Source organism: Anopheles coustani, chromosome 3 (assembly GCF_943734705.1).
Source record: "Anopheles coustani chromosome 3, idAnoCousDA_361_x.2, whole genome shotgun sequence".
Taxonomy (NCBI): Eukaryota; Metazoa; Arthropoda; class Insecta; order Diptera; family Culicidae; genus Anopheles; species Anopheles coustani.
This window is the reverse complement of record NC_071288.1, coordinates 52,270,109-52,297,719: the sequence shown is the minus strand read 5'-3', so window position 1 is coordinate 52,297,719 and position 27,611 is coordinate 52,270,109. Positions and strand designations below refer to the sequence as shown.

At 44.1% G+C, this 27,611-nt stretch overlaps 1 protein-coding gene across 1 annotated transcript; it reads right to left on the bottom strand.

Annotated features, from left to right (window-relative positions):
• On the bottom strand, positions 1–26,640 carry LOC131260410 (phospholipid-transporting ATPase ID). The gene is made up of 20 exons (XM_058262121.1): positions 26,593–26,640; positions 12,975–13,033; positions 12,641–12,853; positions 12,019–12,555; positions 10,465–10,548; positions 10,243–10,377; positions 9,915–10,163; positions 7,022–7,188; positions 6,789–6,912; positions 6,543–6,716; positions 6,176–6,452; positions 5,936–6,088; positions 5,493–5,706; positions 3,864–4,153; positions 2,271–2,494; positions 1,968–2,193; positions 1,793–1,896; positions 1,479–1,727; positions 1,267–1,386; positions 1–449 (listed from the first exon to the last, which is right to left on the bottom strand). Exons 1-20 carry the CDS (start codon positions 26,633–26,635, stop codon positions 105–107), a joined length of 3,987 nt encoding a protein of 1,328 aa, XP_058118104.1. The 5' UTR covers positions 26,636–26,640; the 3' UTR covers positions 1–104.
• Between the last annotated feature and the right edge of the window lie 971 nt (positions 26,641–27,611).

Genomic DNA, 27,611 nt, shown 5'->3' with positions numbered 1-27,611 from the left:
GGGAGATGTTGATAGCCTTCGCAGGAAGGTTGGACTGCGCGTGAATGATGAAAGCATGATCATGATCCTACCAGGTACACTGTCGAGCAGCCTCTCGTATCGGGTTAGAGGTTGATCGTGTCCAAATCCTGACAGGGCGCTCGAGGACTGTGGTCGCTGTTCGAGCTGCCGGGTAGATTCACCACCTGATTCCCGCCATTCACTGCCGCCGCGTTGCCCGCTGCTGGTACAACATGCGTTCCGGTTCGTGTCAAGGTGCCACCACCACCACCACCACCGGCCCCGTTGATGGTGGTGCTGTTGGCGTTATTGTTGCTATTATTATTGTTATTGTTCTTGGTCGATTCGGTTGATTGCTGCTTTTTGCTGCCCAGCCCCAGTGGGAAGGCGAAGTCCTGCGGTAGTTTGCGCATGATCTTACCGGACGTAATGAGCCGACCGAATCCTTCCTGAAATTGGAATTGGTAATTTTCATTTTTAATATCTCTAAAATGATTGAATATCTAAAAAGAGGGCTTCGATTTTCAACCCAATTCTGCTTTGAGAAAAAAAAAATTCATTTATTTTTGTTCGACCAGTTCCGAGTATTTTTACCGCTCTTTTACAAATTACTGTAACTTTGTCATTTTTACAAAATTTTCGAATCCATAAACGGCTACTATTTAGTATATTTGTAGATTTTTAGCGTTTTTGTTTTATTTTTGTGCACCTCTCCATCACTCTACTAGCTCGGTGTAAATAAAAAAGGGACGAGTCAAAATGTTTTTGATCTTTATATTTTCCAACACAACGCAAAAACATTGAGCCCAGAAAAGAATTATGTGCTAAAAAAAAATACAAAATCATATATTAAAAAAAGTAGTTTCAGAACAGAAACAAACTAAGAAAAATAAAAAAAAACCGTAACTTTAAGATCAATTATTCGTCGTTTGAAATTATGTTTGAAAGGTGGCACAATGTATTTGTACCTTTCCTACTGCACACCTTTTGATAACGTGAAAGTTGAAAAGCATTCCAACCCGATCTTTTTTCCTTCACACCGAGCTGGCGGATTAATGGATAGGGGGTGCATCATAAGAAATCAAAAAAACACCAAAAAAGAGAAAATAAATATACTAAAACGTTAACGTTAACCGAAAAGAAAATGTTTCAGAAACGACAAAGTTATAGCATTTATAAAAGAGTGTTCAAAAACACCGCTAGAAAGCATACGGACAAGATTTCAAAGCAATGTATTTTAGTGTGAATGGCATTTGGGATCGTTACCTGATGCGCAAAGGCGTAACCAGACCGCAATGATCGGCGCGCTTTTCGGGCCGACGGTGTCCGCAGGACGTCACTGCTTTGCCGTGAGCGTAACAGTGCCAACCTTTGCTGTACGCGAATCTACAGAAGGAAAGGAGGTATAAAAAGAAAGTGTGATGGTTTTGCAGGGAACATATGTCACCCGCCAGGACCAAACGCCAACCAATCCGTACCTTATCCGGAAGGCTCGGGAAAACATCGACAAAGTAGAAGCGTGACGCGAGGACCGGTATCATCAACACGATCACCGTCAGCACCGTCGTGAACCAGAAGGTGGCCTCCTTCATGGCCTGCGTAAGCGAACCGACGTACGGGCCACCGATGACGTAGTTGTAGAAGTAGTCCAGAAAGAAGTACCACAGCAGACTGCCCCAGATCATGATGTGATTGAAGACGGTCCAGTAGGACGTGTCGAGCGCGATCTGGGGGAAAGGCGATAGTTGTCATTAGTACGGTTTTGTTCGGTGACGAATGGAGCAAGACGTACTTGTGCGGTATTGTCGAGGATGAGGATGGTGGCCACTACCGATCCCAGCAGCATGTGATCGTTGAGAACGTATCCGTCTGGGGAGATGCCGTCCTTGTAGGTGCCTTGAGAACGACAGAGTAGAAGGACATGTAGAGGACGAAAGCACTACATGAGGGAGGCCAATAAAACTTACCGTATGGTATCAGGAACAGTATCAGGGAGCTGAAGATACCGTGCAGCACGCTCCGGATGAACTCGGTCGTGTTGAACAGAGCGTTCGTAATACCCGGTGTGTACAGCTTCGGATAATCGACACTACTCTTGTCGGATACGTCCTGCTCGAAGATGCCCAACGCTAGCACCGGCAGCGACGTGTAGAAAAGATTGTACACCGATATGAACATTGGGTCGAAAACGGTCTACGGTTTGGATGGGAGAAGAAGAAGGATTAGCGTGACGTATCGATCGACTGAGCAGTAACGCCAAAGTACCTTACCTGAGCACTGAAGCCGCAAAAAAATGCATACCAAAAATGGCACAACGTGAATGCAAAGTTTTTATAGAAAAAGTAGCGCAAAAATTTACACATCCGGTAGTAGGACCAGCGGCCATGTACCAGCAGCAGTCTTTCGAGAAATTTGAACTGAGCTATCGAGTAGTCGCTCGCCAGGACGGCCTGCATGCCTTCCTGGCCCGAGATTCCCACGCCAATGTGTGCGGCTGCGGCAACGAGAAGGAAAAGGACAGAAATGATTTAAAAATGCATTTTCAATACTGGAATGATTTGTTTACGTTGAAAAACTTTACTACAATTGAGTTATGGTTCATTTTTTGAGTTGGAATGTGACTTTTGTAAATAGTAAAGGGGTTAGGGATACATAGGGAAATATGCACCTCAGAGGCAAAACGCACTTTTTTTCATTTTTTTTCATTTCTTTTTTTTATGATAAACACATTTTGGTCGTGAGTAAAAAGTAGTCTCCCTGCAAGAGTGAATTAAAATATGACCACCATATGAGTTTCATAGCTCTACATCAACAGAAAAACGAAATAAAAACAAAATAAAAACATTCAGCAAACAGCTCGGACAGGTTTTGATGTTGTTTTGTTTTCCACACCGCTAAGACAAAAACAGTGCAAAAATCGTTGTTTTTACACATAGCATACATCGTTCTGTTAATTAGAATCAAAATTCCATACTGCTTTTAAAAATCTCGGTAAGTATACAGATTCATTCTTATTTTTATTAAAACTGTGTTCAAGTATGAACGGAGGAAAAACCCCATATGTCTGGGCAAAATGCATCAGCAGTGTATGTAAAACCTAAAACGAATTCTGATACGTAAAACCGTTAAATAAAAGCACCAATTACTTCAATTTCATATATTTTGGCTCAAATCACAAGAAATAAGACTTTTTGATTGTTTCAAAATTGATTATTTGAGTATCACTATCATGGTGCATTTTGCCTAACAGTTCAAGAGCAATTTGCCTCTTTGTTATGGAGCGAATTGCTCCTTTCTTATGGTATATTTTACCCCAGCACAGCATTTGCCTATACCAGGTACAGATCTATCTCAAATTGAATTTTAAAGTAATTGGAAAAAATTTTGATTTTTTGCAAAAAAGGCAAAAACTAGATTATTAGTTTGAACCTTCACGAACCAAATTAATTGATAAAATCAATAATTATTAGCAAAGTTCATTGAAAAATCTTATTAGTTTTCCTCAAGAGGTGCACATAATCCCAGGAACCCCTACACTTGGTTTATAGAAAAGTATTGTCTCCTCGATCTTAAAAAATATAATAAAAGAGTTTTATACGTTAGAAATCCTCTTGTTCTACACTTCTATAACCCATAAATAGATAACTATTGAAAGTTGTGATTTAGTTATGAGGCCACTGTTGTGATATACCAATTTTCATTTGTAAAAAATGGCTTTTTGTTGAATTAAAATAAAATGCTGTCAGAAATAGATAAGTGTCTTGTCATAAAAAAACGCAAAATCAATCATTGCCCCCCAAACAAACTTTTGCGTAAAGTGTTACCCAACGATTCCAGGGGTCCACGCGGCAAAATGGGCCTACCTTTGATCATCGAAACGTCGTTCGCACCGTCACCGATGGCAAGCGTGACGGCATTTTTCGCCCGCTTGATCAACTCCACCACCATCGCCTTCTGAAGTGGTGTCACCCGGCAACAGATGACCGCCTTGCAGTGGGAAGCAATCTCCAGGAACTTACTCTCGAGCTCCGACGTGAGACAGTGCACCAGCGAGTGGCCATTGATGACCAGCGCGACGCCCGTGTTCTCGTCCAGCTCGGTCAGCGTCGGTTCGCCCTTCTCGAAGCCGTCGGAATAGTTGCTACAATTTACACTGCGTCAATAACGCGATCGGTTGCAGCAATGGGAAACAACAAAGACGATGGTATTTCGATTAGTACACGATCATGTACTCGCGATGTTGGTGAAGTGATTTAAGGATAAGGATAGGGACGGGGTGGGGTCGGTAGGAATGCAGGAAAGGAGTATGCCGAAAAGGAGTAAACATAAACAACCCACAGGCTCACAATAGTGAGCCCGCTACAGGGGAAAACCAAACATTTAGTAGAGTAGTTAAAGTACGACACAAGGAACGGGATATTGAAACTATCGGGAAGTTTGCTAGCGGTAAGAAACCGGAAATCCAAATCAGCTACAACTCAAATTTACACAAAATAAAATTACTATAAAAAGAAAGACAGTTAAGGACATTAAGGACAAACACGCATACACACACACACACACATACGGAGACGAAAGGAAAACCAGAATGGAACGAACTACACTACAACACTCACTAATTGGGGTGAGGCTTCGGTTTTCGGTTTTGGACATGGCTGGTAAACGGGAAGAGGGGGGGAGGTGTATAGATAGCAACAGCGTTAGACAGAGGGATTGATTGTTAGTAGAAGGGAGTGATCTTACTAGTGCTAGTTTGATTCATTTGTTCATCTGTACAGGCATATGAGGAAGGTATTGGCTAGCTTTGCGACGATACGAATGTGTGTTTTTGTGTACATCACGTCAGTAGTGTAATATTACCGGTCAAATACTTCGGAGGGGTGATCGGGGGTGGTGTCGCCAGTGCGGCTGCTATAGTACTGGTTTGTTTGAGTTTGGTATAGTTATGCAAAGAGAGTGATTGTACAATTCTTGAGACATTTGGGGGAAAAAAACGTAAGGGAAACGAAGGCTAATAACAATTAAACAACTAAAAGTTGCTATTATAGACAGAAAAAAATATATAAAAAAGAACAGTTTTGCGTATGTTAGGGTCTCGCCCAACATAAGAACGAAAAGAAACTAAAAGTGTACCAAAACCCGAGATAGTTTGAAAAAGACGTAAAGGAAATAGCAACAAGAAGAGTAATAACTGAACACACGGTACATTGTGCTGGAAGACAAGTGGAAAATAATGTTAATAGCAATAATAGGAACATTAAACAGATAGATAATTAAAAGAGAAAACACAACAAGGGGGACTGATTAAATCTGGGGTTCGGTATCAATCGAGTGAGTTACCACCGAAACCGGCTTGTTGTGGGGACGGGGGGAGTCGGAAGGTTTTGCTTTTGGAGTTATAGTAGCACATGGTAAACGTCAAAAAAGTATAAAAAACTAAATTAAAAACTTTGGCAGATCGATAGGGTCCGCGTGATCGTGTCGATGTGTACCTGTCCGGTGCCTCCTCGCTTCCTCCTATACTTGTATATTTATGTCTATTATCCCACCTAAACGTCACCACCGAAACCGAGGGGGGCGAGGTGTTCTGTATGTCCACCATCGGTCCCGAGCTACTGCTGTGCGCACCGTTCGCCGTGACGGCACTCGTTTCGCTACTCGCACCCGTCGTCGTTGGCGGATGCAGATTGCTAGCCTTGTGGACATCTGTGGGGAGAGCACGAACGGAAAGGGAAAAAAGGTCGATCAATGTTAGCAGCAGGGACATGGTACGGTCGATCCTGATCCGGCCTTGGAAGCGATCCTCGGAATACGATTCGAATCCCTTTGAGTTGTAATTTGACACATCCGGATCTCATTTGTACATATCCAGATCTGGAATCCAATCCTTTAATCCTACTCTTGGAAATCCAAATATCCAATGCGAAGTACTCACTTGTCGGGTGGTAGGTATTTACGATCCGCAGGGAATCCATGTACTTGCGCAGCTGCTGCTCCACCTCCACCTTCGTAAGGCCATCGATCACGAACACATCGACCATGTCGTCAGTAAGAAGCTGGCACGAATAACCGATATTTATTGCGGTTTCTAAAACAAAAAGCAAAGCACGAGATAGAGAAAAAAAAACGGTTAAACCAGGGAACTTTGACATAAACACAAGTCACAACGCCTTACCTTGCTTATCGCCCGTAAGGACCCACACCTTGATGCCGGCGAGCTGTAGGTTTGCTATCGTTTGTGGGACCCCGTCCTGGAGCTTATCCTCTATCGCCGTCACACCGACCAGTTGCATATCACATTCGATCTCCTCGTAGATTGCACCTAACTTATCCTCTCTACCATCTAAAGATAAGGCAGCTTCCCTCTGTCGCACGAGCCAGGACTCGTAGAACTGTTTCGTCAGTCGCCGCTCGGCGAGCACCAGCGTCCGTAAACCTTCGCCGGCGAATTTCTAACCGTGGATGGGAATGCATACGGCGGGATGAGAAAAAAAAAGAAAACTCCGAACGGACGCAGAAGTCCGACACCACGCGTGACTTACATTCAAATGCTCCTGCGTGCGGGCCTTCAGGTCGTGCTGGTTCGGTCCCAGCCTATCATATATCACACTATCGGCGCCCTTGCAGTACAGGATGATGGAGTTGTTGCGCCGCAGTACGACCGACATTCGTTTCCTAACATTATTAAAATCTAATATACTCAACAGTTCATATTCCTGTGGAAGGTGTAAAGAAAGCACATAAGCACGGGACCGTTCGATGTCGATCTCACCTCTTCACCCACCCACCTCTGTTCGTCCCATGACCTCAATTGTTATACTATTTGGTGCTCGCGATTTAAAAACAAATCCAAAGTTTCGCGCCGCCGACACGAGGGCCGCCTCGTCAGGACTTTGTGCTTGATAATCTAGTCTGGAAGGGAGAGGGAAGGAAAAAAAACAAACAAGGCAATGCAATGAATGTTGGGAAAATGTGACCACCCCATAACGGGCGGGAAACGACGACGATTCGTGTCACGTACTTGCCGTTCTTCTCCTCCGCCATCACGGTGTGGCAGAGCGCGAGGAGACGAAAAAAATTATGCGAATGCTCCTCGTCCGCCCGCACGTCGTCCAGCAGCGCCTGATCGTACCACCGGAACTCCGGTTCGTACTCCGGGTTGAAGGAAAAATCGACCGACTCCATCACCTGGACATTTGGTTGTGTTGTTGTTGTTTTTTTTTGTTTTTCATTTGAAACCCCATATTCCAATATCATAGATGATGGTAGAAATTGGATGGGCAGAATTATGGTACATGATGGCATGGATACAGTGCGGTAGAGGTAGAAGAAGATGATGGTTGAAGACAGGAGAAGAGATTTAGAAAAAAAAAGACACCAGTTGAGCGGGATGTGAAAAAAAAGAACCACAAACGATTAACCAGCAATGGATGCACAATAATGCGGCCAGATACACATGAATGGAACGCATTGATGTGGATCCTTCATTTTCAAAGCACACGATTGAAGCACAAGCGCTTGTTCCCTCCCCCTTGGCAAAACGATTATTTGCCGAATTTATCAACAGATGATTCTTTGAACTAGTACTAACTAAAACTGAAATATTCTATCGTGTAAATCACGCTACAATACCCTTGATGATCTTTTGCCCAATTTAGAAAAAAATTGTCTTGAAAAGAAAAACGTATGCAACGAAACAGAGAGCATGAATTGTTGGCACAGCGGGCGTGCATAAAACTTGCAACTTTTCGCGCACACAAGCACACATACATAATGTTGCAATGTGACAAACTGAACTATAATTATTGAATCTATATACGGTATGAAACTCACCACGCTGTATGAGGAAACCTAAACAGTCAATCGAACAGTTACAAAATGAAAACATTCTATTACAAATAAATCACAGCGCAATGCACTCACGGGTGAGTGGACTGCATATTGGATGTTTGAATTAAATGCTGGGAATTGCGGACGGTTTCGAGAACCATCACACGTGTGCGTTTCTACTGGCGCGCGATTGATGAGCAAAATTATCAAGAGTATTTTTGACAGCGCAAAGCTGAAGCGTAGTTGAATTCACGTTGTCGATCTATAAATTGAAGCAAAACAACTACTTTGTGTGATGAAACCTAAAATATTGAGAGTTCCTAATCGCAAGCGAACTAATAGTGTACGTATTTCTATGAAGAGAAAAAAAATCTATTTAACCAGACAGAATGCATTTGCCAAGGGTCCCGTGTGTCCAGTGGGACCAAAACAAAGGATAGACAGGTTTAACCAAACAAAATCATGCGTACATGCAGTCCTTGCGTGTTGTTTCCACTTGGCGGCACATCCGTGGACGACTGCGTCGGGAGATTGGGTTTTGTGTTTTGCTTAGTGGTGGATATGGACGTCTGCGTTTGTTGTTGGTCATTACTGTGCTGACTGAATCTAACATGTAGTGAAGGTGGATGCTTTTTGCTAGAGGGGCTTTTACTCTGAACTGGTTCGGTGGTGATGGGGGTTTTGGTGGTGTTGGTGGTGGGCTGTGGTGTGCTACGACCTGGCGGCTCTTCAGCGTTTAATAAAAGCGATGTGTTACTGTTGAAGGTAGCCTACAAGCAATGGTTTTATTAAATAGAAAACATGAGAAAGGGAAAAGGGATGGAAATAAAGAGAGATAGAGAAGAAAACAGACCGAGAGAGAGAGAGAAAGAGATACAGAGCGAGAGAGAGAGAGGGAAAGAGAGGGAAAATAGAAGAGAGAGAGACAAACAAATGATAAAAAATAAAATTAGTGTCAAATGAAACAAACATCAGAAACATAAAATTTGAAAACGAACAACACAAGTACAAAATAACAAACAAAACACAGATAGTAAGTTGGAACGAACCAAAATTTAAAATATGAAAACAAATGCACAAACAAACAATGAAAAAAAAATGAAAACGATCGATACGAGGGGATACGATCACGATCATAGAATGATATGCATTTTAGGAGAAGAAGTTGAGAGTTAGGTACACATACCGAGCAAAAAAATGCATAGGGAAAGAAAAAAAGAATACAAGAAGAATTAAGGTATATTTTCAAAACTTTAAACACATTTAGATAATAGCGAACACACACGTACACGGGACAATACTATTACTTTACGCACAATCATCAGATTTTTGTTTTGTTAGAAAATGTATCAATAACACACGGGAGACGACACACTCAAATCAAAAGGACAAAAAACAGGGGGACGTTGGTTGGGAATGAACGAACGCAGTATACGATTTGGTTTAGTAAGGGACTCGCCCAAAACACACAAAAGTTCGTTCACTGGCAAGTATTGCGTTAGTGTTTTGCAAAATAGTTTTTAATATTTAATGTAGAGCAATTGCAGAATGTGTGTGTGTGTATGTGTGTATATGTGTTAACTTGCACGAAGCGCCCTTTTGCTTGTTTTGAAGCTATTTGGTACAGCTTTATCTCATTTACGTTCAGTGTTTTCATACAAGAATGTACGGAGTTGAGGCTTACAGGAATAGTTAAGCCGAGAGACTAGATTGGTGTTCCATTTGACTAAAGTGAATATAACGAATCACGATGAAAAGGAACGTTATCTTAAACGTATCGTCTTTATGATAACGTGTGCAGTAACTTTTGCAAAGTTGAACAACTAAACACACTGGTAAAATGTATCACACGCTCTTTGTCCATACTAGAGCAGACCGAGGATTAGCGGATTAGAAACATTTTACCAAAAACGGCACTAAAAACGGGTGACAAGGGAATCACGACAGAGAAATAAATAGAATCGAAAAATACTACGGCAAGCCTCAATCGTCTACACTTTTTATCTGTTTGTACGGAAAGGGGAAGGAGGATGGTAGTTTTGCAGAACTTGTGCCACAGCGGGATTGCGCCTCCGCGTACCTACCTCCGACAGTTCGACCGTTTCGCCGGTCCGCACATCCACCACATCACCGTAGGCACGGCCGGCGATGCTGCATTTGTTGAAGGTCATAATGTTCTGCGTCAGCGTGCCCGTTTTGTCCGAGAAGATGTACTGTATTTGGCCGAGCTCCTCGTTCAGCGTCGTTGTCCGTGCTTTGGCGTGGGTTTTCGTCTTTTCGTAGTACATCTTCTCGTCCCAGTTGATGAGGAAGGATTGCGCGAAACGTATCACCTGGTGTAAGGGAAGGAGAGACGGAAAACCAAAAATCAGTTAAAACCCTTGGCTTCAGCAACGCGGCTCGATACCATACCTCTACCGACACGTATAAAGATATTGGCACCACTGTGTTCAGTACGATTGCGTAGGAAAAAAAGACTAGACACCCGATACTGATTGCACCCTGCAGATGATCCTTCGGGATTATCCTTTCCCATGGCAGATAGATCTGAAATGTGAATGAAACAAAATGAAACGTGGACAATATCAGGACACGAACATCGTCAATACGATGGTCGGAGGAGCTGGTACTTACTTGAAATTTATATCCTACAAACGCTTCCCATATTGCGGACGCAATCGTACAGAAACCGCATATGGATAACAGAAAGAACACTATCTGTGGAGGAGAGAATACAAACAAACCCGTTAAATACATGAAGGAAAGTACATATTTTTTTATATCTATTTTCACGATGCGGGCCGTATTGTACAAGGAAAGTACATATGATATCTCTTTTTGATTTCATTTTAAAAATGAATAAAAAATCTAGTTTCGAAGATCAAAAATGAAAAACTTCTACAAACTTAAGGAGTAAAACCTCCGGAACTTAATATCGTTCAAGATGTTGACACTTGTCGCCTGGTTAATGGATGAACGGAAAACAAAGATATCACATAGTAAAAAAAGAGAGGGTTTCATGCTCCATCCCAAGAATGTGTATGAATCATTCCACCCAGACAAACGGAGGGGAACTACCGATGCCTGGAAGTGATCGATCGAAGAACAATCATGTCACTCAGATAACACGGAAAGCATTCAGTACGGGTGGACAAATGATGCGTCACCAAGCATCAACGTTCAACCATCTGGTGTTACGCCTACGATGCAAATCAAGCTAATGAAACAGCCAATCGATTACTACGTCATCCGGCTGTCTACAAGGAGTCAGGGTGAAACAAAGGGCCAGACTGTAAGCGAGCGGCGAGACGGTTCAAACAAGATGCCGCCGATATCTGCTAATAGTTGTCGCTTTCGGCTTGGATGCATTTTTTTTTATGTACCATTGCAAGCAACCTCGTTGTTACGTGGTTGAGTGTAGGTTGATGATTCCGCACTTGACATCGATATTTTTCTCTATAAAGCTGTGTTGTTCAGGGTACGTGATAATTATTAAGCCTTACGGGGGCGATCATTACCAACAAGACATAATATGAATTGGACTTCATTCATCGCACTCCAATCGAGGGTGCATATTGATCGCCTTCATGATCGGGAGTAAATTTTCCATTTTTACCACGTCTAACGATAACGATTAGATTAGATTTTAAAAATTAGTAAGCAGTAGAAAATTGTAATTGATCAGGACAGAAAATGCTGTAAACCATGATCATTTTTTTTTCTATAGGCCATCGTTTTTTAAGAGACCTTATGTTTAAAGAATGAATAAAAATGAATAACATTTCATATAAGTGTTTCCTGATCAGTTATAACATTTGAAAATACTTCACCAATTCACACATTTTTGTTGATGATGTTTAAGTGCATATGCTCAATTTTTTAACCAATCGATCCACCTCGATCGTTCGTTATTGTTATTTTCATCTCCATCCATACCATTGATGCATTGAAATATTCTAAGCATGATGATTAAACACGCAAACGACTATCTTTCAATGTTTTCTCTATGAAATTTGAATAAGATGAAATGTTTTTCATTTTATCATACTATGTAGGATAGATAGGTTCGTAGTAAGAAAAGAGTACCTAGCATCTCCTCTAGGAACATCAAGGACAATACAAACAAGCAAAAATTAAAAGGCCATGCCTCAACGTCGGATGGCCAATCGCCCCAGATCATGTACTCACTCCTATGATTATAAAATTTAATAGCCTATCGATGGTCGTCCGTTTGAATTTGGTCTTCCCGGAGTTCTGCATCAGCTTGGTGTCCTTGCCGGCGAAGATCACGACACCGTAGCACCACTGCGTGTTGCGGATGATGCAGCCGCGCAGCAGTATCTTTTCGTTGTCGAGCGGGTAGCGCTGGTTCTTCCACGTCAGCGTGCCCTCGAACTTGTTCAGCAGGTTGTTCGGTGGTTCGCACACGATCTCTCCGTTGAACTGCCACAGCAGGTCCTCCTGCTGGCCCATGGCGGCCGTCTCCGGCAGGCACTGTTTGCACTTGAGATTCGTCTCGCCGTCCAGCTCGGCCGTCTCGATGAAGCACAGGCCGTTGGGTTCGCTCGACGACAGCAGCAGTATGTCGGCCGCCACGAACTGGTCGTTGTCCATCCGGATGATGTCGCCCACCTGCACGCCGGACCACCGCTCGTCCACCAGCTTGCCGTGCCGGAGCGCCTTCGAGCGGCGGTTGTTAACTTGCGAATCGGACATGTGTCTTTGCTGCGGGACGAAAGAGCAAAAGCGTTACGTTAAATAGCAACGCACGGGACTGGGGGGTTCCAGTGAAGGCTTCCGCGGAACTCACGAAATCATCGTAGGCATCCTTGATGGCGGTCAGCATCAGTACACCGATCAGGGGTATCGCGGTGGTGACCGGCGTCAGCGACGAGATCGCTGGTATCAGCTGCAGGATTAGCAGACACAGAAAGTAAAAGTTGGCAAGACGTTGGAACTGCTCCAGCAGGTTCAAAGGCAGAAATGTTAATATCGAATATTTGGACGTTTTGATGTAGTTATTCTGCGTGCCGGGAACGGAAGCGATAAAGAAAGCGAAACAAACGGGACGATAAGAGACCAATCGAATGCAAATCGCTTGTTGCTGCAGACTGGCTGCACAGCATGGTTTTTCATTTACTTACAGCGTATTTAAATTGTGTGTTGTATTCTCTATCGTTGGCTCGTATTCGTCGTTCATTTTCTAATGATGAAAAGAAGAGAAAAAAAACATAATAATAGTTAACATATGAAGGATGAAAAATACATAAAATATGTGTACAATATTATCAAACAAATAGCGTATGTAAAATATCCAAAATAACACAAACTGGGTTATGATTAACATGCGTGTGATTGAAAAACAAAAGCTTCATAAACACGTATTGAGCTAAGTGTTATACAGTGCTATGGGATGCCTTTTTCATACTTGATTTTTCTCCAGCAAGAAAAAGTGTGCCAGTAAGGGTAAGCAGAAAAGTGGTAAAGGCTCGCAGTTTGAAAAATAAATAGAGAATATTTGCTAAATGTTAAGAACACGACTCTTTTGCTTCTTCTATTTTTTTTAATCTAATGGTACTTGTTTTTAAAGAATAATGCTTTTCCTAAAGCAATTTTACGATCATACAGCCTTTTTCTATGGATAGATCAAGCTTAAACAAGTTGATCACCTCTGTAAACTCCGGTATCGAATCGTGAAAGTGGAATATGGCATCTTAAAATCCATCATGGCATCTGTGAACTTCGTTACTGACTCCATAGATTTGGATATCAGATCCTTAAACTTCTTCATCGGATTGTCCGATCGGAGGCCGCTTTGTTGCCCCGGTGAGGTAAGATGGACCGGTATGTTTTTAGTTGAATTAAGCCATTTAAAAAAAATATGTAATGTAATGTGTTGATTAACGTATCTAGTAGAGCCTATGTGAATTTTACGGCACGAAATTAACATCTCAAAAAGAAAACGAGAAAAACCAAATTGACTCAAAATAATTTCATATTTTGTTACTATTATTTAAGGTATTGCAAGTGTTAAAATTATATTTTTTTAATCAACCTAGCATTCTTATTGAACTTGAATATGGTAATCAACGAATACCGAAGAGAAGCTGTTTTAATTATATCCGAATTTTAAATAAAAGACAAAAAACTAACGGTCCTCACAATAGAGCATAATGCACCGGCCCAGGTGGGGCAAGATGCCCTAGTATTCAAAATGTAAACAATGGGGCATGATGCATCATCAAAAGAAGATTAAGTCAAAGTTGGGCGTACGGATTCACGCATTCTTGATTTAAATATGTCTTATGTCGAACATGTGATGTGAGTTTCTTAATACATAATTAATATTCGTTTATTTAATATAGTTTAAGTCTTAATGCAAAATTTGGGTATTTTTTGTGATGTGTTTTAATATAACAGATCAACTGGATTACAAAACCTCAAACTTTAACAGTGTCAGAAGTGCTACCTGCAAGGTTGATGTAATTATAAAGGTTATGCCAAGGCGATTTGTATAAAAGACCATAAACAGATCCATAAAAATATTCAATAACTGTTCGGAAATCAGCAACGAACTTATATTCAAACTCTCTGTCGAATACTACACCGCAAAATTCAAACCAATGTGGGTTAGATGGATTCAATATTCGACTGTTTACTTGTGCCTCTGCACAGACTTTTTCAACAAGCAACCTTGGTACTTCTCGTGTTTGTTTTTGGGGTCGTCTTGTCCCATACGTCGCTGTGCATACTGCCCCCCCGTTCGGGCCATCTTGCCCCAAGATTGTCAAAGGAGTCAAAATCGAAATGTCCTTCGAAAACTTAATTTAACAAGAACTTGAAAAGTTTGAAGTGACTTTTTCTTATTTTTCGTACATTTAAAAGATGTTTGTGAAGTTAACAATAAAAAGTTAAAATGTGTTATTGAATGTTTTTTTGATTAAGAGGGGAGGGGTGGGGGGAGTCATGTTGCCCCACTTTACCTTACATAAATAGTCAACTATTTCAAAAAGGCTAAACGGTACACAATTAACATAGCTTTTAAGGAACAGCTAATTAACAATAATTGATTAAGCTATAACACATTTTGCCTTGAGTTACAATTCCATTGAAAATGAGAGGATCTACAAACAAAACAATGTGGTGTATAGTGGTGAAATTAAACCCTACCCTACGTGAACCTACCAGGAGCGAGCAATGTGGAACAAATCAAAAATACGAATATGATCAAGCAGCGTACCATAGAACGAGTGAGATGGTGAGATGAGATGACATCGGTTTGTCGGATGCGAATGTGCAATTTTTCGAAAACAATGAATCCAGTGCTTCATCATGCGGTTTGGTGCTGGACATAAAGCCCCATACAAGTGCTAGGACACATGGATGGAAATGCCGGTAGATGAGCGAAATGAGATGACACGCAACACAAGTGGGTGTTAAAGCGCAGCGGAAGAAGAAAATACTTTGGTGGGTCGAGTGGGTGCATGTTGGCAAAGAGGGAGGAGATGCATAGACGGCATGCAAGATGATGCCGATGGGTATGGGACGGTGCTGCGGCAGCAGGTGTTTACCCCCGAAAATCGACCTCAGCCGGGTGGCTCCGTTCGATATGTAAGATTGGCCACGGTCGAAGGACGACTTGGTTTCGCTCCGATGGATCGTCACCGGGGCGGCCTTGGTCGGTTTCTTGTTGGTGTGCCAGACGCCCAGCTTCCCCAACACCGACGCGATAGACGCCCGAAGCCCGTGCTGGGCCGCATGGTGGTGTCCCCCGTTACCACCGGCGCTTCCTCCACCGCCCCCGCCTCCACCACTACCATCTCTACCACCTCCACCACCGAGGCAACCTCCGGCCATGCCTCCGTCATTGTCGTCATCGTCATCGTCGTCGTCGTCGGTTCCCTCGTCTGTGCCATCGGTATTCGCCCGTTCGTCGCGCCCTCCGTCACCCGTCCCAGCACCAGTGGTCCCGCAGGAGCTCAGGAGCAGGCGACCCGTGCCGGCGGAACCGCACCGGGCGCCTCCACCGCTCCGGGACCGCATGGCCCCGAGCGTCTCGCAGCTCTCCAGCACCGGTGCGTCGTCGAGCGTGTTGGAGCTGTCCGGTGCGTGGAAGTCGACGTCGATGGTGCCGCCCTGCTCGTACTGCTGCTCACCGGGGCTCGAGTAGAAGTTCACGTTCGGCTCCGAGCGCTGCGGGTGCAGGGGCCGGGTCGGGGCCAGGTTGTACAGGCTGCCGCAGCTTTGCGAGTTCGACTTCCGGCGCGTGCTGGTGCGATTGCGCCGGAACCGCTTCCGCTTCGGCGGCGATCCTCCGCCGGCGGTGCGTGGCATCATCTCGCGCTCCTCGGCCGAGGCCAGCGTCGTCGTCGCGCCGGTTCCGGAACTGCCGCCTAGCGTCACCACCTGCTGCCGACGGACGCCACCACCCATCGGGGCGGCGCGCCTTGCACGGCCGTGACCGGAACCGTACGGCGGCATGCCATCGTCGTCGCTCGAATCATGCCGCAGCTCCAGGATCTCCAGCTCGACCGAGTCCGTCGTGGCGTGCGAGATTGGCATATCTTCGTCGTCGTCTTCGTCGTCGGCACGATCACTATAACATCAGCAAAACCGTGGTGCTGTACCTTCCCTCTAACATCATATCACCCAGCGGAGCGCCGCTAGATTTCCTTGGACTTTTGAGCCAAAATGAGACACACACACACGCGCACACACCGTCGTCCTGAGGGAAACCAGGACACACCGTGGGCTCACATAGTAAAACTACGAATACAATCTCGCGCACGCACGGAACACCAAATATATCGAATTTAAGCACACTTCACTCTTTTGCTGTGTGTATGTCACTCTCTGGTATGTCGCAAGCGGGTCACCAACTTCACTGTCAATTAAATCACTTGTCACGAGCGGAAAGTTGGGCTGGGTTTCAACAACTACAACTGGCGAGGGAGAGGCAGAATCGCTTTGATTATTACTCAATCAAAAATACATTCATCTATCGATATTGTTCCTTTCCGAGCCGTGGGTCAAGATCACCACACACGCACAAACTTACGGACAAACCCAGGGGAACCCCATTCTGAGGCGCGCGCTCGCGCCAAACCAAACGATTTGTTTAATTGGCTTAATTGTGGCAGAAATCCATAGCGGGGTTCGCTCTTTACGAAGCATGACAAATTGTTGCTCGCCCGACGGTGCCGTCTTGGTGGCGTCAGTCCCCCCCCACATCTCGTGAGGCTGATGTCATGGTCGCGCAAGTGTCAAAAGTTTAGCGGAAATTCATTTTATGGTGGATGTTAAAGGCAGTCAAAGGCGGTAAGAGTAACGGGGCCGAGATAGCTTTCCTCGACTAGTTGGTGACACACTTAGAGGCGAGTTCAGCTTTGGTTGAACCGGTGAAGGTGAACAAATCAATTGGTTCCAGCGAGCGGGATTGATTTATCACGAAGGAATAGATATCCAATATGCCCGAGCAGTAAAAGCGCAGGAGTCGTAAAAATCCCGCCAGAATAGTTTTGTGCAAAATTGAGGTTAATTAGTTTGTCAACGAATGGGTAATGAGGGGTGGCAGGCTTAATTAAAAAAGATCACATCAGCTCCTTACCGCTCGTACTTTTATGGTCTTATTGTGATCATCAACTCACATCACCGAGAGGGTTCCCCAAAACTTATGGACGGGGCGTGGGCGAGCCAGCGTACATCTTGGAGCTCTAAGCAGTATAGACGTTAGTGTTAGCAAATCGTTATCTTTTCCCAAACGTTAAATACTCTAAGAGCAGAGACGGAAGAGTGGACTACGCGGCCACGGAGGGCACTAAACTTAAAGGGGCCCGGCCTGTAAACCTAATAAACTACCGATATTATTTTCCACTTATATTTTTCACATTTGATATGGAAAGCGAGCGATACAAACAATTTTTTTTCTAGTTAAATTTTTGTCATACTTAATATTGCATTATCATTGTTAATTTTCAACTTTAAAGCCTTGGTAGAACATGTTTTCCTTTGCCTTGCTTCGGTCTAATCATGCCGTTTAAAGAGTCTGCAATTCACGGGCTTAAGTGTGTATTGTAAAATGCACATTATTTTCCTCATCGCAGTCCAAATTGATCAATTCATTTAATAATTGGACAGCGATTTCATAGGTAATGTGTGAGCATGAAAAACTAAAAGATTAAATCTAGATATTTGCACTTTACAGAGAATATCCTCTATTAATTATAGAATCGATTTGAATTTGTTAAAACAGTTGACAAACATGAAATGAGAATAAGAAAAGTAGTGAAAAGAGTATTTTTGAAATGAAATGAAATCAAGTTGACAAAAAAGAACCCCCACTGTGTTAAATTTTGTTCTACTTCCTCGGTTAGTATCGCATAAATGAGTAAAAATGAACCAACATGTATTAACGTGTTTTTGAAGCACGAACACTTCGAATCAACGTCGCACAACGAAAATAGAAACAAAAAAGGCGAAAAAAATGTGAAGGGGTTAATAATAATTTTACTGCAAACTTCAAACATGTATAATGGATTGCTAGCTCTTAAAACACAAATGAGTCCAACTTTGGCCTTTGGCATAGAAACATGTGGGGCAATGGAAACATCTGGAGGGCTTCGATTATCCTTCCGGTTGGTGCCCCGGAATAGATTGATCCGTTCCTCCGTCTAAGAGCATTATCTGACAAATCGAATTTATAAAATGCGTTATTGCGTAAAATTTTTATAGATTCGGTGGATTTAAAGATGGCAGATACTATATCTTTAGAAAACCCTTGTTCATTGTTTATCATGTTCCCTCTCTTTTTAATTGTATTTCTATATTTGTGAAGATTTAGTGTCATTAAATATATCGATCTTCTTTACATACTCTTTATTTAAAAGTCTTGGAGGTTCTACAACTAGATCTTTTGCTTGATTAGGTTGGAAGTCAATTGTCAAACTTTTTCTTGACTATCCTCAACCTTGCCTAAGATTTGTCAATTTGAACTTCATGGAGCAGTATTTTCCTGCAATCTTATTAACTTAAAATGGTAAATGATACATTTTCCTTTCTTGTTCAAACGATGGAAACCATTTTTTTCCACGCAACAAAGTCACACACGTCTTTTTATCGGATGGTTGCTTACCCCAGTGCTGTACACACCCTTACAGTCGGATAAGAATCCCAGCAAAATGTGTCCTCCTTTTCGAAACAAACAACTAGCATCGCATTGTTTTCCGCGTTCAACAGCGAGGGAAAAGGCACAGGGAAATTGACGCATGGGGTAACTGCAGCATGCCTTCTTAGCAAGCACTATCACCGTTCAAATGATGGTGCAGGGGAAATTACGGGGGGAAATGAACTTCAAATGCACCCACGAGGCACCATTTTGTCCCACCCACCTCAAGGGTTTCACTGTGTGATGACGCGAGATAGGCAAGATGCAGTAATTTTTCGCGAAACGATTTAACCAAAATGCAGTTGCTTGCGTGCATAGGAGTGCGTGTGTGTATTTGCTTGAGTTTGCGATTGTCTTCAGAGCTCTATGGCAACCGGGGTTTTGGGTGAAACGGCCATGTGTACCGATATAGACAGAGCCGACCAGACGACGCGCCGTGCTGGAGCAGCACGCAGCGTGTAAAAATGGTCCACCCCCCTACACACGCACCCCTCACCCCACTGGACGTTGGGGAAAACGTTTCGATTTTTCGGTTTCGCACCAAACCCGTGGGGCCATTCGTTTCTAACGTGACTGTCCGGCGGGTGAGACGCCGATGGTTTGGTGGTAAGTGGAGTGTTTTTCCTTCGGGTCGAGTGGTTCGATTTGCCGTACGCGATCGGGGCCATTGGCCTACGAGTGGGTCGGTGGGTGGAAAAGTGCGCCGTGAGAACGCGAGGAGGTCATTGTGAGGTTATGATGCTTGACAGTTAATGATAATCGCACGCGCGCCAACGTCCCTCAGCCGTGTGTTGTAACGTGGGGGAGTCGATTGGGGGATCGTTCACAAGGTATGGGGAAAATAGAGAAGGGAGGGGAGGGCTTATTGTTAACCCTTCGCACGAACATCGATACTTTTCAAGCGGTTTCGAGTTTGATGGATCGCTCCAAAATGGAGAAGATAGAAGATGGAAAAAAACACCGTACAAAATAGGGACCCCGAGTGTAATTGCGTAATTTACAGACGACAAACGGTACCATTTACAACCATTTATACTCGAATGCAATCATCCAGTGCCGGCAATCAATTGTAATGTGATGTGATAAAATTGGTATTTTTCATGCGCCCCGGGAGCGCTTATTTCAAAACCGCACGTGACACTATCGGAAGAATTATTCACGGGGTGTTGATGTTGATCGGCGGACTGCCGGCATGTTTGAAGTTTCTGCACATAAACCCCAGGCACGAGCAACACAAACTAGAGATGCGCAAGACGATTCATTTCCACGAACTGAGCGATCCTAGATCGATCCCTATAAGGATCCGCGATCCGTTGGCGATTCGCGGATCGTGAGAAAAAGAAAAAAATACATTCTCAACACGCTAAAATACCGCCAAGTGAGATAGATTTCTCTAACCTCATAAACTCTCTCTTCCTGGTATCAGTGTCCCATAACAGATCAAAGAGTAACGGTAGTTTTACTCACCAAGCAACTTACTCACCAAACTCCGAAGGGAGACAAGTTGACGACGATCCGTCCACGATCCGTCCACGATCCGTCCAAGATCCGTCGGATCGCCTATACATTCAAAAACCTGGAGAAGTCTATGCTTGTGGGACGTTTGGTACTACTCTCACTGACTTTGGAAGGGGGATCTGTCGGCGATCCGTCAACGATCCGTACGGATCCGGCATGTATTCAAAAGCCTGGGGGATGTTCAGCGATTCATTCACGATCCGTCCACGATCCGTCCGATCACCCATACATTCTCGAACCTGGCATACCCCATGCAAATGGATTGTTTAGCTGATTGATATTATACTCATTACGCCTGAGGGGGGAAGGGGCAACGATTCATTTTTCACAGTTTTCCACTCATTCATTTAATTTGCCGGTAGCTTTGTCCCCTTTCCTGCGGGAGAGTAAAATGTAGCGACAGTGGTTGAAGCGACCACACGCAAATCGAATGGCCAAAATAACAGTAAAATAACGTGCGCATTCGTCAATGAATGAACTTGACCTAAAACATAAAATCAATTGGCAAGCTCCAAGGAAGGTCGATTAAAGAGCGATAGACGAAAATGAAAATAACAAACCAGGATAGAAGAAAGAAAGGAATACCTCACCTATTCCTCAAGCTTGGCTACAATGGTGAGCAAAGAGACAAAATGTTCGCTTGGTATGAGTCCCCCAGACTTTGAATGTATGGGCGATCCGACGGATCGTGGACGGATCGTGAATGAATCGCCCAAGGTCTCCCAGGCTTTTGAATACATGCCGGATCCGTACGGATCGTGGACGGATCGCCGTCAGGTCCCCCTTCCAAAGTCAGTGAGAGTGACTTCTCCAGGTTTTTGAATGTATGGGCGATCCGACGGATCTTGGACGGATCTTGGACGGATCGTGGACGGATCGTGGACGGATCGTGGACGGATCGTGGACACATCGTAGAGCCAAGGGAGACTTTTATTCACTGAGAAAGAGACTTAACGTCCCGCTAGGAAGGGGCCCAGGCTTTTATTGAATGAGACCGTGATTATGAGAATGGAAATCGTCGACTTGACTCCCTTTGGAGTTTGGTGAGTAAGTTGCTTGGTGAGTAAAACTGCCGTTACTCTTTGATCTGTCATGGGCCACTGATACCAGGAAGAAAGAGTTTGTAAGGTCAGAGTGATAGACAACTATCTCATGCAAGGTTTTGGCTTGAACGGACGATCCGTCGGATCCGCCGGATCGCTACTTTGTGAATCGGGATCCGTCGATCGCGCCTAGGATGGGATCGATCCGTATAGTTCCCGCTCTTTGGGCTCATCTCTAACACAAACACACAATATCCCACCATCGGCGATCAATACTTTGCTCAGTTAGCGTACATCCGTGTACAACTACCACCACTACCACCAATCCAGCCGAATTTCCATTCCGCTCGCGGCGATTTCTCCTCGAACGGTCGGTAAAAGGTGAAGGTTGGGGCGCGGCCCAAGGTCCGAGCGCGACCGTAAGAAGGACATCCGCCGGCGCTGGCAGGATTTAATGACAGGAAACGGTTTATTTGTTTGTTTGTTTGCCCTCTCCTGATGTCACCTCGGCTAGTTTGTCAAAGATTGACGGCTCCGTTGACGCATTGATGGATCCGTCGAAGTTCGCAGGGGGGGGGGGGGGGGGGGGGTTAGGGCTGGCGTCTTCCTGTCGCGCACATACACACAGCTAGGGCTCTGTGGCACTGTTGTTTACGCCACACGCGGCACACCCACATCGTACACCCCCGACACCCTTCTCCCCGTGTCCTCGAGGTCGTCGATGTCCTCGTCAGCGCAATGCAGCCTTACCACTACCGGACGGACACATGACAATCGATTTAATAACACACACACACACACACAAATTCACACGGTGTCGTACTTTCACCGCCCACCCGGTTATAGTTTCCTTCCGTTCACTTTTCTAGCATGCGGCAGGTTCGCTGATTAAGTCGGAAAGGAAAAACAACGCAAACAACGCCACGGTGCACCGAAGGATGTACTTAATCCGCTTCGGCCACTACCATACCATACCACGGCCAGCGAAGGAGAGCGCCTGTGTTAATGGTACTTTTTATTTTTACTTTTTATCGCAAATGTATCTTCCACCCAACCGAGCCGAAAGAAAACCTTAAGCAACCATTCTCGCCTTGAAGCACACCCGGTGGAATTGTGCATGGATACACACGGATAGTCCGGCTGTTTTAGCTTTTCTTCGTGTAACAAACGACCCTTTCGCTCTGTTCCGTTCTTTCCCTCTCCCTCTCCCTCTCTCTCTCCCTCTCTCTCTCTAGCTCTCCGGTTGCTTTCCCACTCCAAAAAGGCCAAGGAGAAAGGGCGAAGAAAACAACGCCTACTCAGCGCCACCTCTCGACCGTAATGAATGCAAAGCAGGGCGATGAGCTAGAAAAAGGATTTCTTGACACATCCTTTTTGCGTCGCGATGACTCATGCCGACGGGGAAGGTTTTCCCTGGCGTTTCCTTCGCAACCGGATGTGGGCCTTCATCCGGGCCACCCGCTTGACCCGAGGACGAATGCGTGAAGCGTTTTCTCGGGGTTCGGTTGGGCAAAAAAGGGGCCGTCGCCAGGGGTCCCTTTTCACTTGCGTACAGTGTACGTACACGCTAAACAGCACAGTGGTGTATTTACATTAGGACCGCATGCCCTGTCTCATTCTAACAAAAAAGAAACACTAATACACACACGGGCTCGCGGATCGCTTTGGCATTCCCTCTACCGCTAGAAAACGCACGACACAGGAGGGGGTAAGACGCGAAAGGTGTTGAGATGGGGTGGTACTGGCTTGCGCAGCCCTAGTGTAGGGTACCCCCCCTTCCTAACGCCACTATCATTTCAATCGATTTTCTTCCACACATTACGATGGAAAAGTGTTTTTCCAACGCCTTCAAATATGTTTTTCACAGATGAAAGGAGTAATGCGCCGGGACAGTTGCCGTCGACATTCGTTTTCCTCCAGCGTTTCCTATACGGTAGGGTAGCCGAATTTTCTCGAGCACTCCTTTAACTTGCATTCACTAGTCGCACCACCCTTTCACCCCTCTGTACCCAGCCACACCACCTCAAACACCTTTGTGTGTTCGACACAACGCTGGAGAACGCTTTTCCCCGCTCGCCTGGGCGAATGTGGCACACTGACACTGTGGAAACTTCGGTTTCTTAAGTAGGAAAAGCGTTAACAATAGAACGCTGCACACGTTCTGCTGTCTTTAACGAGAATTTTCCATCGCGCGAACAGACCCTTCTCCAACTCGAGCGCAAAAGAAGAGCAATTGTGAAACAAACCCCTTCCAGTAACCCCTCCGTACGTACGACCTCGACGGCGGTGACGTTTTCCGACCGTTCGCTTGACAAGTGAAAATTAGACTACCCGAATGTACGCAGCGTTGTCGTGGAAAAACACCACCCGCGTTCGGTATGGAGCAAACGCCACCCCATGCGGTAAACACGAACGAGCAGGAAAACGTACGGTTCAAGCGCGGAAAAGCTCCTCTACTCCCAGTGGGGCGGACAATGTCGATGGCAAAAAGAGTAGGAAAACATGCGCGAAAGAAAGGGGTAGAGCTTGGCAAAACAATACTGTGAAGGAGAGAGAAGGAGGGAGAGAGAAAGAGAAAAATACTGCTGTTGTTTTCATATTCCGCTCCTCTGAAACGGTAGTGCTTTTGCGGCGCTGACAAGTTTGACAAGTCGGAAAATGTGACAGTGTTGCCAGAAAGCACTATTACTAGCACCGAAGGGGTAATTTTTGGTGGATTTAGCTCGGTTTCATTGAGTTTGATCTAATTAATGAATAACAATAGAAACCTAATGTAATTAGTGAATAACAATGCAAAATAAGATTTAAAACATTTTCTCTTGAATGATTGAATATTTTTAAATGGTAAGTACTTAAATTGAACAACGATACCGCTTGAAATTAGCCCATCTCATAAGCTGTTCTCATTTTTTTTTTTAACATTATTAAGTGTCGTCTGAACAAATTGAACAAACTGAATCCTTATATGAATTTGTACGTCCAGCAGAAGTTTTGGCACATCACCATATAGCTTTACTTAGACCGGCATATATTTCCTAAAAGGGCCAGATGATTGATTTTTTTCAAAGTAGAACCCTTTGCAATAGAGTAACTTTCTAAATAGTAAAGTTACATAAAAGAGGTGAGAGATAAAAAATTAATTTTATCGTTAAACTTGTCTGAATATTTTCATACTTGTGGTGCTTACGGTGAATTTTAATTTTGTTTTCAACATATAATCACGTGGTTGCGGTTTAGTTACTCATACAAAAATATTTATTTTTACAAATAACGAGCCCAACGCACGGACCTAAGATCTAACTCGTACAAAAAAAGCGCTCGTGGGATTGCCGGTAGGAGGACGGTGATGTTCCTGGAGGTCCGTTCTGCTCCAGACCGTTGTCGAAGGTGTTCTTGAACATGATCGTCTGCTTCACTTCCTTAGCAAGAGAACATGTACGATCGTGCTTTCTCCGGATGTACTGCTGCGGATGTGCTGAAGTCCACGGTGCTGAGAATTGGTGATGATCTGGTGCCGTGAAGATATTGCGTCAGGTAGAACGTGCCGTTGCTGGGAGGAATGCGGTGGTATCATCTATCGGATGTAGCTTCCTGTCTCAGACTGGAAATGAGTGTGTGCTTCCTGCCTCAGACTGGTTGAGTGTAACGTAACTATATATCAGAAACATCTCGTTCACCAATTCACTCTTAATTTTTGGGAAGAAAACAAACCTGACATCGTGAACAAATCCGATGAACATTAAGATTGGTTTTTCTATGAAGCACTTAAATATTCTTACGGGCCTTATAAAATCAGTTGGAGGGCCGGACCTTGCCGACCTCTGACTCAGACATTAAAACTACTCAAAGTGGTCGAAAATAAAAAAAAACTAATCGGCCTAATTCTATTCTTTTTTTTTAACAAATTAAGATTGCGAACAATGAAACAATTGGTTGAACGATAGGTAAAACATGAAGTATAAAGTTCAAACATTACATGAATCCTGGTGGAGCCGCCTAGTAGATATCATACTGCAATTCAGTTGAACGTAATTATAAAATCTATTTGTTTATTCCTTTCATTTTGAGACAGCTCCTATTAGTACCCTTTTTTTTCAATCTACAGAAGCCAAAAGAAACCCAATGCACAGTTCGACACTCATCCACGTTAACGTCAATCCCTACTACTGCATTTCGCATTTCGATACTGCATACTGCATTTCGATATAAAATAAAACTAGCTAAAATGTATGCATTTTGTTTAATTACTTTGTTTTCCTTTATTATCTTTTCCTGTTTTTTTTATCACGCCCTTTCTTTGTGTTGCAACATGAATGCACATATTACTTTTATGGAGACAGAGGTTTCGAACAATACTGCTTATATTCTGCTAGTGAAACCCACAACAATTTGTACCTATTTATTGTCCTTAAATTACAACGTGTTTTGCTGCCCCTGTAAACATTCCACCGGCACTCGTTATCGTAATTACGTTTAACACGTTAAGCGCTACGCGCAAATTGTACTACTTCCCGTTCTGCCAGCGATTCGTAGAAACGCCGGCCTACCCAACGGGCTCTGTCGGCCCGAGCAGACCGACGCCGGCTTACGGGGAAGAACACTGTCGGCCCCACGGGGCCGACGTAGCGCTTAACGTGTTAAGCCGTTCAAGTGGTGCAGAAAACGCCATCATTGAATCTTAGTATGTAGCAATAACTGTCGGTTTAGTAATTGGTTATAATAATTTCAAAGATAAGTGATGGTGACGGTGAACACCCTTCAAAGTGTTACTCATCATAGTGAGTAATCCCCACAATACTCTGCGATTTAAACGATTAATCTATTTATAGCATGCGGCGAACCATATTTGATGGTTGATGCCTGCAACACGAAAGTTTCCATTTCCTTATGATTTGTTTAATGATGATTGAGGGTGTGCTAAGTCATAAGTAATAATGCAAAATCAAAACAAACGAAGTATGGATTAAGCAATGCAATAACCTAGCAGCGTGGTACGATAAGGTTACGGTTCGGTATTAGTTTATGGCGTTTACTCACGTGGTTTGGTTCTATCCTGCTGTGCTTTGCTCGGTTCGGCCATATTGAACCACGTTATGTTGGAATGCACCTCAAAATGCGAACGTGACTCTTCGCCTAATGAGTTAATACTACAAGCGCATCCGTCGATTTTCCTTCTCAACGATTCCTTAATCTTTGGCCCCACATTAGATGAATTGCACTTGGTGATTGTATGGCGGGGTTGACTTATCTCACTGTATTTTAGTTTCTTATTTTTTGTTTACTTCCACAAACCGCACTTTAGTAAACGCTCATATAATGCCTTTTGTTTCCGGTTAGCGTGGATTGCTGCACCCTTCACATGTGTAAACAATATCAATTAAAAAAAGGCAAACGTTAGCATGTGGACATCACTAGGCACGTACGGTGTTACACAGCTAGCACGGAGAAGAAGCTCATTTCGTCTCCACTTAAGTAGGATTTTCTTTGGCAAAGGGTGGATTTCCTTTATGTCGTTCCACTTCCGTCAACACTCGGCGAAACTCTTCTCATATTACACAATGTTGACGAGCACAACGAGTGATGGTTATTTTTTTCCAAACACTTCTGAACACACCGAACGATTTGTGGACGAACCTCTGGACGCGATACACGGTGGCACTATGTAAAGGGTTGATGTATCGCTTGAAATCAAGTGGAATACATCGATTGCCGCTGGTAAACAGTACTTAAACATTTCACTGCACACACTTAATCTAGATATTTGTTTCTTCCCTCGACAGCACTACTCCACACAAATCGCTACCACTCACTGGGGACATCTGGAACATCCTTTTGCTGCGATTCATTGCGATCACTACTTCCGTTCTCTTGAGCAACAACGGCGCGTTCTTGGCCCCTTCCGCGGCTCGTCGTCGTGGTTGTCTGCCGATCGTCGGGTCGCGATTTCATCGGGGGCACCCAAAGCCAATGCTCGAACGGTGGCACAGAGCGTGGCACAGGACACCCGTCCATCAGGAGCGCCACGTGCCGAGTGCGGGTCCTGTGGGCGAGAAAGT

What these genes read in the sequence shown, in the direction of transcription:
- LOC131260410 (XM_058262121.1), bottom strand. Translation starts at nt 26,635, where the DNA reads ATGGCCGAACCGAGCAAAGCACAGCAGGATAGAACCAAACCAC. An exon ending in GCGGAGGAGAAGAACGGCAA is followed by an intron (nt 6,913 to 7,021) that starts GTACGTGACACG and finishes TCTCCCTTCCAG; the next exon opens with ACTAGATTATCAAGCACAAA. An exon ending in ACTGTTCCTGATACCATACG is followed by an intron (nt 1,897 to 1,967) that starts GTAAGTTTTATT and finishes GTCGTTCTCAAG; the next exon opens with GCACCTACAAGGACGGCATC.